This window comes from Malus domestica, chromosome 08, assembly GCF_042453785.1.
Source record: "Malus domestica chromosome 08, GDT2T_hap1".
Lineage (NCBI taxonomy): Eukaryota > Viridiplantae > Streptophyta > Magnoliopsida > Rosales > Rosaceae > Malus > Malus domestica.
The window spans coordinates 17,939,004-17,950,600 of record NC_091668.1 but is presented as its reverse complement, the minus strand read 5'-3'; the positions used below and the strand labels follow the sequence as shown (position 1 = coordinate 17,950,600).

The 11,597-nt window shown below is 39.1% G+C and overlaps 1 protein-coding gene across 1 annotated transcript; it reads left to right on the top strand.

The window, feature by feature from the left end:
• The first annotated feature begins 2,612 nt into the window (after window positions 1-2,612).
• LOC139198070 (uncharacterized) lies at window positions 2,613-8,087 on the top strand. The gene is made up of 5 exons (XM_070826327.1): window positions 2,613-2,790; window positions 3,316-3,399; window positions 6,835-7,037; window positions 7,413-7,464; window positions 7,576-8,087. The coding sequence occupies exons 1-5, from the start codon at window positions 2,613-2,615 to the stop codon at window positions 8,085-8,087; spliced, it is 1,029 nt and encodes a 342-aa protein (XP_070682428.1).
• Window positions 8,088-11,597: the final 3,510 nt, after the last annotated feature.

The window sequence follows — 11,597 nt, the reverse complement described above, 5'->3', positions numbered from 1 at the left end:
GTTGAGGTTCTCCCCACATGTAATCTGAATAATCTCTCCAATCCAAATTGTAAGCGTTGGAAAACATGTTGTCCCATGATTGGTTATGGCCTTGATAACCCCAAGCATCTTCATTAACAGCGAATTGAGAACATTGATGAGTTGGATATCCTTGCCATAGGACACACCATATGTAGGGACACTTTGCATTGTGGTCCCTTTGGCATATTGTGACAATTGAGAAGTAAGTTTCACCAATTGAGCTTGAAAGGTAGCAAAATCCATGTCTTATTTCTCTAGTACCTGAAATCAAGGAAACAAAACTAAATCAAATATCATAAGTAAAAATAAAAGACACAAATAGAAACGAAGTCAGTAACTAAAACAAAAGACATGAAAAAGAAACGACGGGGGATTAGAAAAGTTGCTAATCCCCGGCAACGGCGCAAAAAATTTGATGCGAAAGTTTACTTAACACACAAATTAAACCCTCTTGCATCAATTGTAGTAAAGAATGTAAGTGGGGATCGTTCTGGACCGGGGATTAGGAGGGCTTGCTAATAACCTCTAAACTGACTTAAAAGCATATAAACAAAGTTAAAAACACTATACTAGACTCAAAGACTTCAAAACAAACTCAAAGAACTCAAAACAAGCTAAAAACGCTCAAATCTGCCTAAAAACACAAACTGGGCAGATTTGGACTCTAAACACACTTTTGGACGAGTTTTGGTTTTTGCTTGGTTTGAAATACTTAAAAACACAAACTAAATCAGTTTCTAACTAATATGACTCAATAAGGTAAAGGGGGTTTTGGTTTTGATGAATTTGAAAACAAAATAAGTAAATTAAAGAACTAATGAAATCTGCACGAATTTGAATAAATTGAATGGATGGAAGGCTAGCTAGGAGGTTCTTCTCCACACATGGCACACTTGCAAACAAAACGATTTCCAGTTGCTTTTCAATAAACTACGAATTCTCAACGCCCCAGATTAACTGTGAATTGCACTAATTAACCCTCAGATTTTCCTAATTTCATTAAATTAGATGATTGCATACAACAACCCAAAGCATTCCCCACAAGTTCCCTACATGAATTGCATAATAGAGATACAAGCAAGAATCATTAAGTTCTATGACAATCATAAGCATTGACGAAACACTTATAACTAAGAATTGCATGAAATTTATGCCAAGAATTTACTTAACACTGTTGTGACGAGCAACCTTTACTACTTGTGAATATAAGTTCATAACAATTAGGTGAAACTCCCTTATATCCTAGCATCATATTTATGCATGAAAATTAAGCGTGCACTCTCAACCAACAAACACAAATCAGTTTTAATTCAAATGGATAAGTAAATTGAATTCACAACTTATGAATCACAACTGAAGGTAATCAAATCATATTGCAAGCATGAACATGGTTTCGAATTCCCCCCTAGCTAATGGGGGTTTAGTTCCTCATACTCATAAAGCAAAGATAAACAAATTTAGACATTGAAAACAAAAGAATGAAAACACCTAAAAACGCTCCAACAATCCAACTTGAATGGCAAGCACGTCCCAGGGTCCTCCTTCTTCTCTTTGTTGCGGCACAAAGTGTGGTTTGATGGATGAGTGGTAAATTATGGTTGTGGATGGATATAGCTGAGTTATGGTGAAGGGTGGTGGGTAGATTGTCTTCTACCCTTTGTTATGGTGAAGGGTGGATGTATTTATAGGCTAGGGAGAGGACCACCATCTAATTAAGGTGGTAGTGATGAGTGTTGTGGTAATGAGTTGATGTAATGGGTGTGGTGGATGAATGTTTGGTGGATGTAATGGGTATGGTGGATGAATGTTTGGTAATGAATGGATGTAATGGTTGTAGTGGGTGGATGTTTGGTAATGAGTGGATGTAATGGGTGTAGTGGATAGGTGTTTGGTAATGAGTGGATGTAATGGGTGTAATGGATGGATGTTTGGTAATGAGTGGATGTAATGGGTGTAGTGGATGAGTGTTTGGTAATGAGTGGATGTAATGGGTGTAGTGGATGGTTGTTTGGTAATGAGTGGATGTAATGGGTGTAGTGGATGAGTGTTTGGTAAAGAGTGGATGTAATGGGTGTAGTGGATGGATGTTTGGAGTTGTAGGTCAACACACTTACACACACACATGCTGATTTTTAGCCTTCAAATCTTCAAATGTCTCCATGCTTGCACTATCCAATCTTAGCCCAAAAATGCTCCAAAATGCTCCAAATAGCACTTTGTTGCTAACTTTGTTATTTGAACCTACAAACACAAGAAAATAGCTTAAAGTACTATAATAACTGGAATTAAACTAAGTAAATGCCAAGAAACAAGCTAACTAAGTTGCATAAATATGCTCCTATCAACAACAACCTGCCCAAAACACCTCAAGTACATCTTTAGATAATGACCCACTTCTTAAGTTACTCACCAATTTGTCTCAGGGGCAAGAAAATCCAGCTAAAGCAATGCAAAACCAAGACAAAAGGGTGGACCAAATGGAGAAACAAATTGGGCAGATTGCGGAGTTTGTAGGACAATTCAGAGAGCAAGGTAAGTTGCCTAGTTCGACCGTTGTCAACCCGAAGGGAGGATTCGAATCTACAAAAGCCATGAGTTTGCGAAGTGGAAAACAAGTTGGATCTGATCCCCAACCGTCCAATTCACATTCCAATGAGGTTGAAGAGTTGATAATTGAAGAGAAGGAGCAAAGCACCCCTACGGCAAGGGCGGAAACATCTTTGCCGCAGGCCCCAAAAGCTCCTAAACCATCCAATTCAGCCAACAATGGTAAGGAAGTTCCAATTTTGATTAATTCTAACGTTGTTCCTCCAAATGTACCATTTCCTCGTAGGTTTATGCAATCAAAGAAGGAAGAGGCTGAAAAGGATATTTTGGAAACGTTTAGAAAAGTTCAAGTCAATATACCACTTTTGGATGCAATTAAGCAAGTTCCAAGGTATGCCAAGTTTTTAAAAGAACTTTACACAACTAGGAAGAGAATTTCGAGCAAGGAGGTTGTCAAGGTAAGTGAAAATGTCTCAGCTGTTTTACAACGTAAACTGCCCACTAAATGCAAGGATCCGGGTAGTTTTACCATTCCTTGTGCAATTGGGAATACTCGTTTTGAATCTGCTATGTTAGACTTAGGTGCATCTATAAATGTCATGCCTTATTCAATTTATGCATCTATGCACTTAGGCGAATTGAAAAATGATGGTGTGATTATACAATTGGCCGATAGATCTAATGCCTATCCAAAGGGAGTTTTTTAAGATGTTTTAGTGCAGGTCAATCACTTAATCTTTCCGGCAGATTTCTATGTGCTTGAAATGGACGAGTCGGACCATTCCCCTGCATTGCCTATCCTCATTGGACGACCATTCATGAAAACTGCCTGTACTAAGATTGATGTGTTTAATGGAACTTTGACGATGGAATTTGATGGGGAAGTTATCAATTTCAATCTTTCTGATTCTATCAAGTATCCTAGTGAGGATCACTCATGTTTTTCTATTGATGTATTTGCTTCTTTGGCGCAGGACCATTTTGACAATTGAAAGAAGATGCACTTGAATTGGTCATTGCACGAGGAATGGACATTCAAAACAATGAAGCAGTAATGATGCGAAATATCTAAGCACACAAATTAAACCCTCTTTTTATCAATTGTAGCAAAGTATGTAAGTAGGGATCGTTCTAGGCCGGGGATTGCTAAATCACTTGAAAACTGACTCAAAAACGTAAAACAAAGTTCAAAACACTAAACTAGACTCAAAGAATGCAAAACTAAACTCTAAAACACTAAAACAAACTAAAACACTCAAAACAGCACAGAAACACTCAACACTGCCTTAAAAACACAATCTGGGCAGTTTGAACACAAAACACAAATTTGTACGAAAATAGGTTATAAATTGACTCAAGACACTTAAAAACACAAACTAAATTGATTTCTAACTAATCTAAACACTTCAAAATAAATGGGGATTTGATTTTGACGAAATTGAAAACAAAACAGAAACTTTGTAACTTGAACATATTTTAAAACGAATTTGATTAAAGTGAATGCACGGAAAGCTAGCTAAGGGGTTCTTCTCCACACATGTCACACTTGCATACGAACGATTTCCAATTGCTTTTAAATAAACCATGAATTCCCAACGCCCCAGATTAACCGTGAATTGCACTAATTAACCCTCAGATTTTCCTAAAGTTATCGAATTGGATGAATTGCATACAACAACCCAAAGTATTCCTCACAAGTTCCCTGCATGAATTGCATAACAAAGATACAAGCAAAGATCATTAAGTTCTATGAAAATCATAAGCATTGGCAAGGCACTTGTTACTATGAATTGCATGAAACTTATGCCAAGAATTTACTTAACACGATTGTGATCAACAACCTTTACTACTTTTGAATATAACTTCATAACGATTAGGTGAAATTCCCTTATATCCTAGCATCAAACTTATGCATGAAAATTAAGTGTGCACTCTCAACCAACACACACAAATCAGTTTTAATTCATATAGATAAGTAAATTGAATTCACAACTTATGAAACGCAATTAGAAGTAATCAAATCATATAGCAAGCATAAACATGGTTTCGAATCCCCCCTAGCCAAGGGGGGTTTAGTTCCTCATACGCACAAAGCAAAGATAAATAAGTTTAGACATTGAAATCCAAGGAAAGAGAACACCTAGACACTCCAACTTGGGCAGCAGGTGCATCCATGAAGTTCCTCCTTCCTCCTTGCTGCGGCACAAAGGTCAGGGACAGGTTTTAGGGTTATGAATGGTGTAGAATGGATAGGGGAATGACATGGTAGTGTTTAGGATGGATGGGTGGTGCGGCAAGGGGTGGTTTTTGGCAGAAATTATGGAGAATGGTGGTGGAAGGCTGCGGCAAAGAGAGGATTTATGTTTCTGGCGTGAATGATGTATATGGGAGGTGGTGGTGCGGCTAGGGATGAAATATGAATATATATATATAGGCACCTAAAACCCTATCAGATATGGACTTCTAGAATCCAAATCCACAAGGAAAAAGGCTTAAACAATCAAAATTCTCAAGGGAAAAGGTTAAAAGGTGCGGCAGGTTTGGATAGGGTAAGATAAGGCTAATAGAAAGCCTTGCAAGGCAAGGAAATAGGTTCTAGATAGGGTTATGCACGGCAAGGAAGGTTTCCTGAAATTGGTGCGACATCTTTCTAGAACAAGGATTAAGGTGTCCTAAAGTGTTTAGGACTCCTCTTTGTAACTGAAACCTTTGCACATTAGGAATAGGAAAGCTTGTCTTGATCAATCCTTCTTCTTTTTGGATTCCTTTTCCTTCTTTGACTTGGAAAACTTATATGTTGCTGAAACTCAAGGCCAATTAGGTTTAACTTTCCTACCTCAAGTAGGAAACCTTGTTTGAGTAGGAATCTTCATTCTCCTAGGAATCCATCTTCAACTAGGAATCCTTCGTTGATTAGGAATCCTTCTTCAACTAGGACTCCTCAAATCTTCAATCTTCAATTTCATCCATTCCCTTGGCTCCAAGTATGTGACATCCATTCCAAGTTCCATTTTGCTCCAAAAGGCTCCAAAATGCACCATTTTGCATACTTTGCCCTTAAAACCTGAAAATACATAAAACTAGCTTAAAAGACTACTTTGACTAAGGAAAAACAACTTAAATGCACAAGAACTAGCTAACTAAGGCGCATAAATATGCTCCTATCAAGTAACCATGCATCCCCACGGCAGGAATGATTTTTCCCTTGCCGTGCCCCCTAATGAAGATGTGTTCTAAAGAAATCCGGAGTAACTGTGGTGACAAATGCTGAAAATGAGCTTGTGCCTACTCGAATCCAAATAGGTTAGAGGGTGTGTATCAATTATAGGAAGCTCAACGCCACCACTAGGAGGGACCACTTCCCTTTGCCATTCATTGATCAAATGCTTGAGAGGTTAGCGGGTTATGTTTTCAATTGTTTTCTTGATGGTTATTCTGGTTATAATCAAATTGTCATAACACCCGAGGACCAAGAAAAAACCACTTTCACATGCCCTTTTGGTACATTTGCTTATCGTCGCATGCCATTTGGTTTATGTAATGCACCTGCCACAATTCAAAGATGCATGATGAGCATATTTTCTGATTATGTTGAGAAAATTATTGAAGTTTTTATGGATGATTTCAGCGTTTTTGGTGATTCATTTGATGGTTGTTTGCATAATCTCAGTTTGATCTTAAAACGATGTGTTGAAACTAACCTTGTTCTCAATTGGGAAAAATGTCATTTCATGGTTAAACAAGGCATAGTTTTAGGACATATCATCTCTGAAAAAGGAATGGAGGTTGATAAATCAAAGATCGATCTTGTACGTCACTTACCCTCTCCTACTTCGGTTAGAGAGGTTCGTTATTTTCTTGGACATGCAGGTTTCTATCGAAGATTTATCAAAGATTTCTTAAAGGTTTCCCAACTTCTTTGCCGTCTCCTTCAAAAAGATGTGGCATTTGACTTCAATAAGGAGTGCATGACATCCTTCAAACAACTCAAGGAGTTGCTGACCATGGCTCCCATTATTGTTCCACCGGATTGGAGCCTTCCTTTTAAGCTCATGTATGACGCATCCGATTATGCTTTAGGGGCTGTTTTAGGACAAAGGAAGGATAAGAGGTCACATGTCATCTACTATGCGTCACGGACGTTGAATGATGCCCAATTAAACTATTCCACAACAGAAAAAGAACTTCTTGCTGTTGGCTTTGCTTTAGATAAATTTCGATCATATTTAATTGGTACTAAAGTAATTATTTTCACTGATCATGTAGCTCTAAAGTATTTGCTCTCCAAGAAGGAAGCCAAGCCAAGGCTAATTCGATGGATATTACTTCTTCAAGAGTTTGATATTGAAATGCGAGACAAAAATGGAAGTGAAAACGTGGTGGCTGACAACCTAAGCCGTATGATGCATAATGAGGAGTCCCTACCCATTGCTGAAACGTTTCCTGATGAACAATTGATGTCTATTAAGGTAAGTGAACCTTGGTATGCTGATTTGGTAAACTTTTTGGTGTCTAAACAAATTCCAAGCACTCTCACTCGACACCAACGTGATAAGCTTAGAAATGATGCATGGTTTTATATGTGGGATGATCCATATTTGTGGAAATATTGCCCGAATTACATTATTCGTCGATGTGTGCATGATTCTGAGTTTCATTCCATTTTAAGCTTTTGTCATACATATGCATGTGGTGGTCACTTTAGCACATAAAAAACAACACTTAAGGTGTTACAATGTGGGTTCTATTGGCCTAGTATCTTTAAGGATGCTAGAATTTTTTGCTTAACATGTGATAAATGCCAAAGAACAAGAAATATAAGTGCAAGGGATCAAATGCCGCAGGTTTCCATCCTCAACGTTGAAATTTTTGACGTTTGGGGAATTGATTTTATGGGTCCTTTCCCTTCCTCACATGGCTTCCTTTATATCTTACTTGTTGTGGATTATGTGTCGAAATGGGTGGAAGCAAAAGCCACCTGAACTAATGATTCTCGAGTGGTTGCAGATTTCATTAGAACTAACCTATTTGCAAGGTTTGGAATGCCAAGAGTAATCAGAAGTGATGGAGGTTCTCACTTTTGCAATCGAACCATTGAGGCGCTATTGAGGAAGTACAATGTCAAACATAAGGTTTCAACACCTTATCATCCTCAAACCAATGGGCAAGCCGAGGTGTCTAATAGGGAGATTAAGCAGATTCTAGAGAAGAACATTGAGCCAATAAGGAATGATTGGAGCTTGCGTTTAAAGGATGCATTGTGGGCATATTGCACGGCATATAAAATACCCCTTGGCATGTCCCTATTTCGGCTCATTTATGGCAAACCATGCCATCTTCCTGTAGAATTGGAGCACAAGGTGCATTGGGCAGTCAAAACATTAAACATGGACCTTGATGCCGCTGGAATTCATAGAAAGCTCCAATTAAATGAACTTGAAGAGATTAGGCATGAGGCTTATGAAAATGCCCGAATTTACAAGGAGAAGACGAAGGCTTTCCATGACAAGATCATTTGAGGCAAATCATTCTCCATTAGGCAGAAAGTGTTACTCTTTAATTCCCGCCTTCGCTTGTTTCCTGGTAAGTTGCGTTCCAAATGGATTGGTCCTTTTGTGGTTACTAATGTTTTTCCTTATGGTGCAGTCCATATACAAAGTTTGAAGACGCAACAAGAATTCAAGGTAAATAGGCATCGTTTGAAGCCTTATTATGACGCCTTTGATGAGCATGTTGTGAAGAATGTAACCCTCCATGCCGTGGGCCCTGTTCAAGCTTAAATGGAGGTATCGTCCGGCTGGAAGACGTTAAAGCAAGCGCTTCTTGGAAGGCAACCCATGTATTCAAATAAGGAAGATTTTTTAATCGCTCCACAATCAGTTTTGCATTTCTAAAAACCTTCTATTTTCTGCATTTTTATTTTGCCATGATTGTCATTTTTTTATTTTATTTAATTATTTTTGGGTATGGGTTTATTTTTGAGACATTGACAGATATGCAAGGTATTTTCACATTAAAATTAGTGGAAAATAAACAGGAGACAAAAAAATACAAGAGGGAGCCTTCACAAAGGTTGTTTGGGAGAAGTCTCAGTAGTCGGCGGAGCTACAGAAGGAGGAGGTATCGGAGGTTGATCATTTGGAGCTTCACTACGCGCTACAGCCCCAAAAGACGAAGGCAAATGCTGTTGGAACAAACCCACAAACCTTTCATGATCAAGTAAAATCTGACCATCAGATTCTTGCATCTGGTCAATCTTCCTCTTCATGTTTGTAGCATAGTTATGTGCGAGCTTGTGCAACTTTTTATTCTCATGCTTAAGCCCTCTAATCTCCTACTTGAGACTCATCACTTCAGCCACCAATGATTCAACTTGACAGGTTCGAGCAAATAGGCGTTGGGCCATATTAGACACAGAAGCTGCACACTGCACACTAAAAGCCAGAGAATCCTTAACAACTAACTCATCATACCATTTGGAAAGCAGTATGTTATCTTTGGGAGTGACAAGGTTTCGGGCCACCACCGCAGCAGTCATATCATTCTTCATCACGAAATCCCCAACGGTAAGAGGACCAGTAGGGGATACGAAGGATGGGCGCCATATGTTGTCTGGAGAAGGCATGGTTGCCTCTTCACCAAGGTTCAAATCAAAACGACGGTCGGAGGGGCCAAACATTTTCAATGGTGTTGAAGAAAGAAGAGGTCGAACAAGTCAAGATCGTAGAAGTGCAAGAAGGGAGTTTCTACAGGCAGAAATTCAAGTGTGCTTTGAAACGTACTGCGTGCCTCTATAAAAATCAGCACTCGACAGGATTTCAGAGATCGAAGAGGCGAGCTCAGAAATCGAAGAGGCCAATTCAAAAATCGAAGAGGCGCTAGCTTTCTCAAAAGCTGGGCTTGCTCAGAAACCACGGGCCAATCTTCTTTTCCAAATTTGTCCGCACTTGTTACATGCAACCTCTACACTCAACGGTGCCCAGAACTCGAAGAGGCAAGCTCAGAAATCGGAGAGGCATCTACTTTTCCAGACGTGTCAGCATCTGTCACATGCACACTCAGCTTTGCGAACATCACGGGCAGTTTGTCGAAGCACCGATCCCAGCTATCGAAGAGGCACTTGCTTTTCCAGACGTGTCAGCGCCTATCACATGCACACTCAGCATTGCAGAAATTACGGGCAATCTATCGAAGATCTCTTAAGAAGTAGAAAGCACGTGAAGTTTATTGTTAAATCATCCAACGGTTGCCGACAAAAATGAAAGAATAGTACCGGTTATTAATTCCTATAAATGTCAACCTTCACCCTCTATTGCAAGGCAGACATACATAACCTTTCTTCATCTCTGAGAATGCCTTCCCAACGAAGCCTCTCGAGTCACTCGGTGTTCCTTATTCCTTAGGGTACCTCTGTAAATAACTCATCCAAAGCAAAAGTATTTCATATCATGAAGGTTGAAAGCAAGAGTATCTTATATCATGCTTTCTCCATGTCATTCTCCTTATTGTTTTCATCTGAGAGACAAGGAGAAAAAGAGCAATCAGCTAGCATTTGGTATCAATCTTCCGATCTGGAACCAACTGCCTGGAACCCCTTCCTGATTGCTTACCTAGCCCTGCTCTCGAGTACTCATCTTCAACATCTTATGCTTCCTCTTTGTCTACCACATCCACCTGGGGAATAGATAAGGGAAGTGAAAATGATACCTCGAAGCATATGGAGACAATGTGCTAATTCATCCTCAGCTAGGGACAAGGAGAAAGAAAGCAAGAGGTGTTGGAAATGTGCCCTAAAACCAATCATGTGATGATGCTTTACGGACATTTCACATGTTAAACTAATCTAGTTTAATATAAAGGGCAAAGATTATTGTTTAAGCCGTCTCATATAAATGTTATATGCTTAAACGATAAAGTCCAAGGAATATGTGATTGGGAGAATGTAATCTAATGAAGTTAGATTCATGAGACCATTCTTTCGTAGACACATCCAAAATGTTCCTGATCATAGGATTGCCAATTGGGCATTGACAGTCCGTCAAGATCGGTATGTGCTATGTCTTCTCTCAGGGAGAGTGACTAGTCTCGAGTCATTGGTGTGTGTGACATCAAGACAAGTACGTAGGTGCTCAGTAGAGAATGAGTTCACTGAACGCGATCAACGAAGAGTTCTCATACTCATGTCACATGAGAACTCATGGTTGGGATAATGCAAAGTAGTCCTTTGACCTGAGGCATCACAGTTGTCTTGTGGTTAAGTCTTTGATCTTTGATTATGTCAAAGTCACCCCATCGGGGTGTCCATGGCATCGTTGGGGTTAAGCCACTTAACCATGGAGGCAAGTGAATGCGCAACAAGGGATCTCTAACCTTCAAACTGTTTGAGGGAGAATACTCTATGATATGATTTAGAATCTCTGGCCAGAGTATGAATGAGATTTAGAAAAGTCGTTCTAAATCACATTCAAGGTAATCATATAAGCACACGAATCACATTGGATAGTAGACATGAATAAATAAACTATCAAACCAAACACTGTGGTCAAGAGTATTGTATTAGAGAAAGACCGTATTGCATTTGTAATCCCAAACTGAATAGGTTTTCTCTACCTCTTCTGATTAGCTTGGGTAACCATGATATGCTGCAAGGTGTCACTCATGGTTTGTGGAAGCCCTAAACGTGTGTAATCACTAAAGGGAGAATTGAAAGTAAGTTTCAATTCACAATCGATATAAAATGGTTTTAATCGCCCACTGCCTCGCTAAAAGGAACCTAATGGATCGCACACCGTGTAAGGTGGAGATTGAAGAAATAATGGAGATGAGTAAGAATGATTAAATGGTTTAATCATTTATTTATGGCAAGGATTAATTAATATGTTAATTAATCAAACGAATAAGTTCCTTAAAGACCTCGGGATAGTTTTGGACATTAAGGCCCAATGGGCTTTGAACGTCAAGCCCATTGACTTAAGTTGTATGACAACTTAATGAATAATGATTCACAAAGGCATAATTAGCCCAAAAAT

Bases quoted from the DNA above. Each gene is read 5' to 3' on its own strand.
- LOC139198070 (XM_070826327.1), top strand. From the start codon at position 2,613: ATGAGTTTGCGAAGTGGAAAACAAGTTGGATCTGATCCCCAACCGTCC. The intron at 2,791-3,315 runs GTAAGGAAGTTC...TCTTTCCGGCAG, and splicing joins ATCCAATTCAGCCAACAATG to ATTTCTATGTGCTTGAAATG. The intron at 7,038-7,412 runs GTAAGTGAACCT...CAAATGCCGCAG, and splicing joins AACAATTGATGTCTATTAAG to GTTTCCATCCTCAACGTTGA.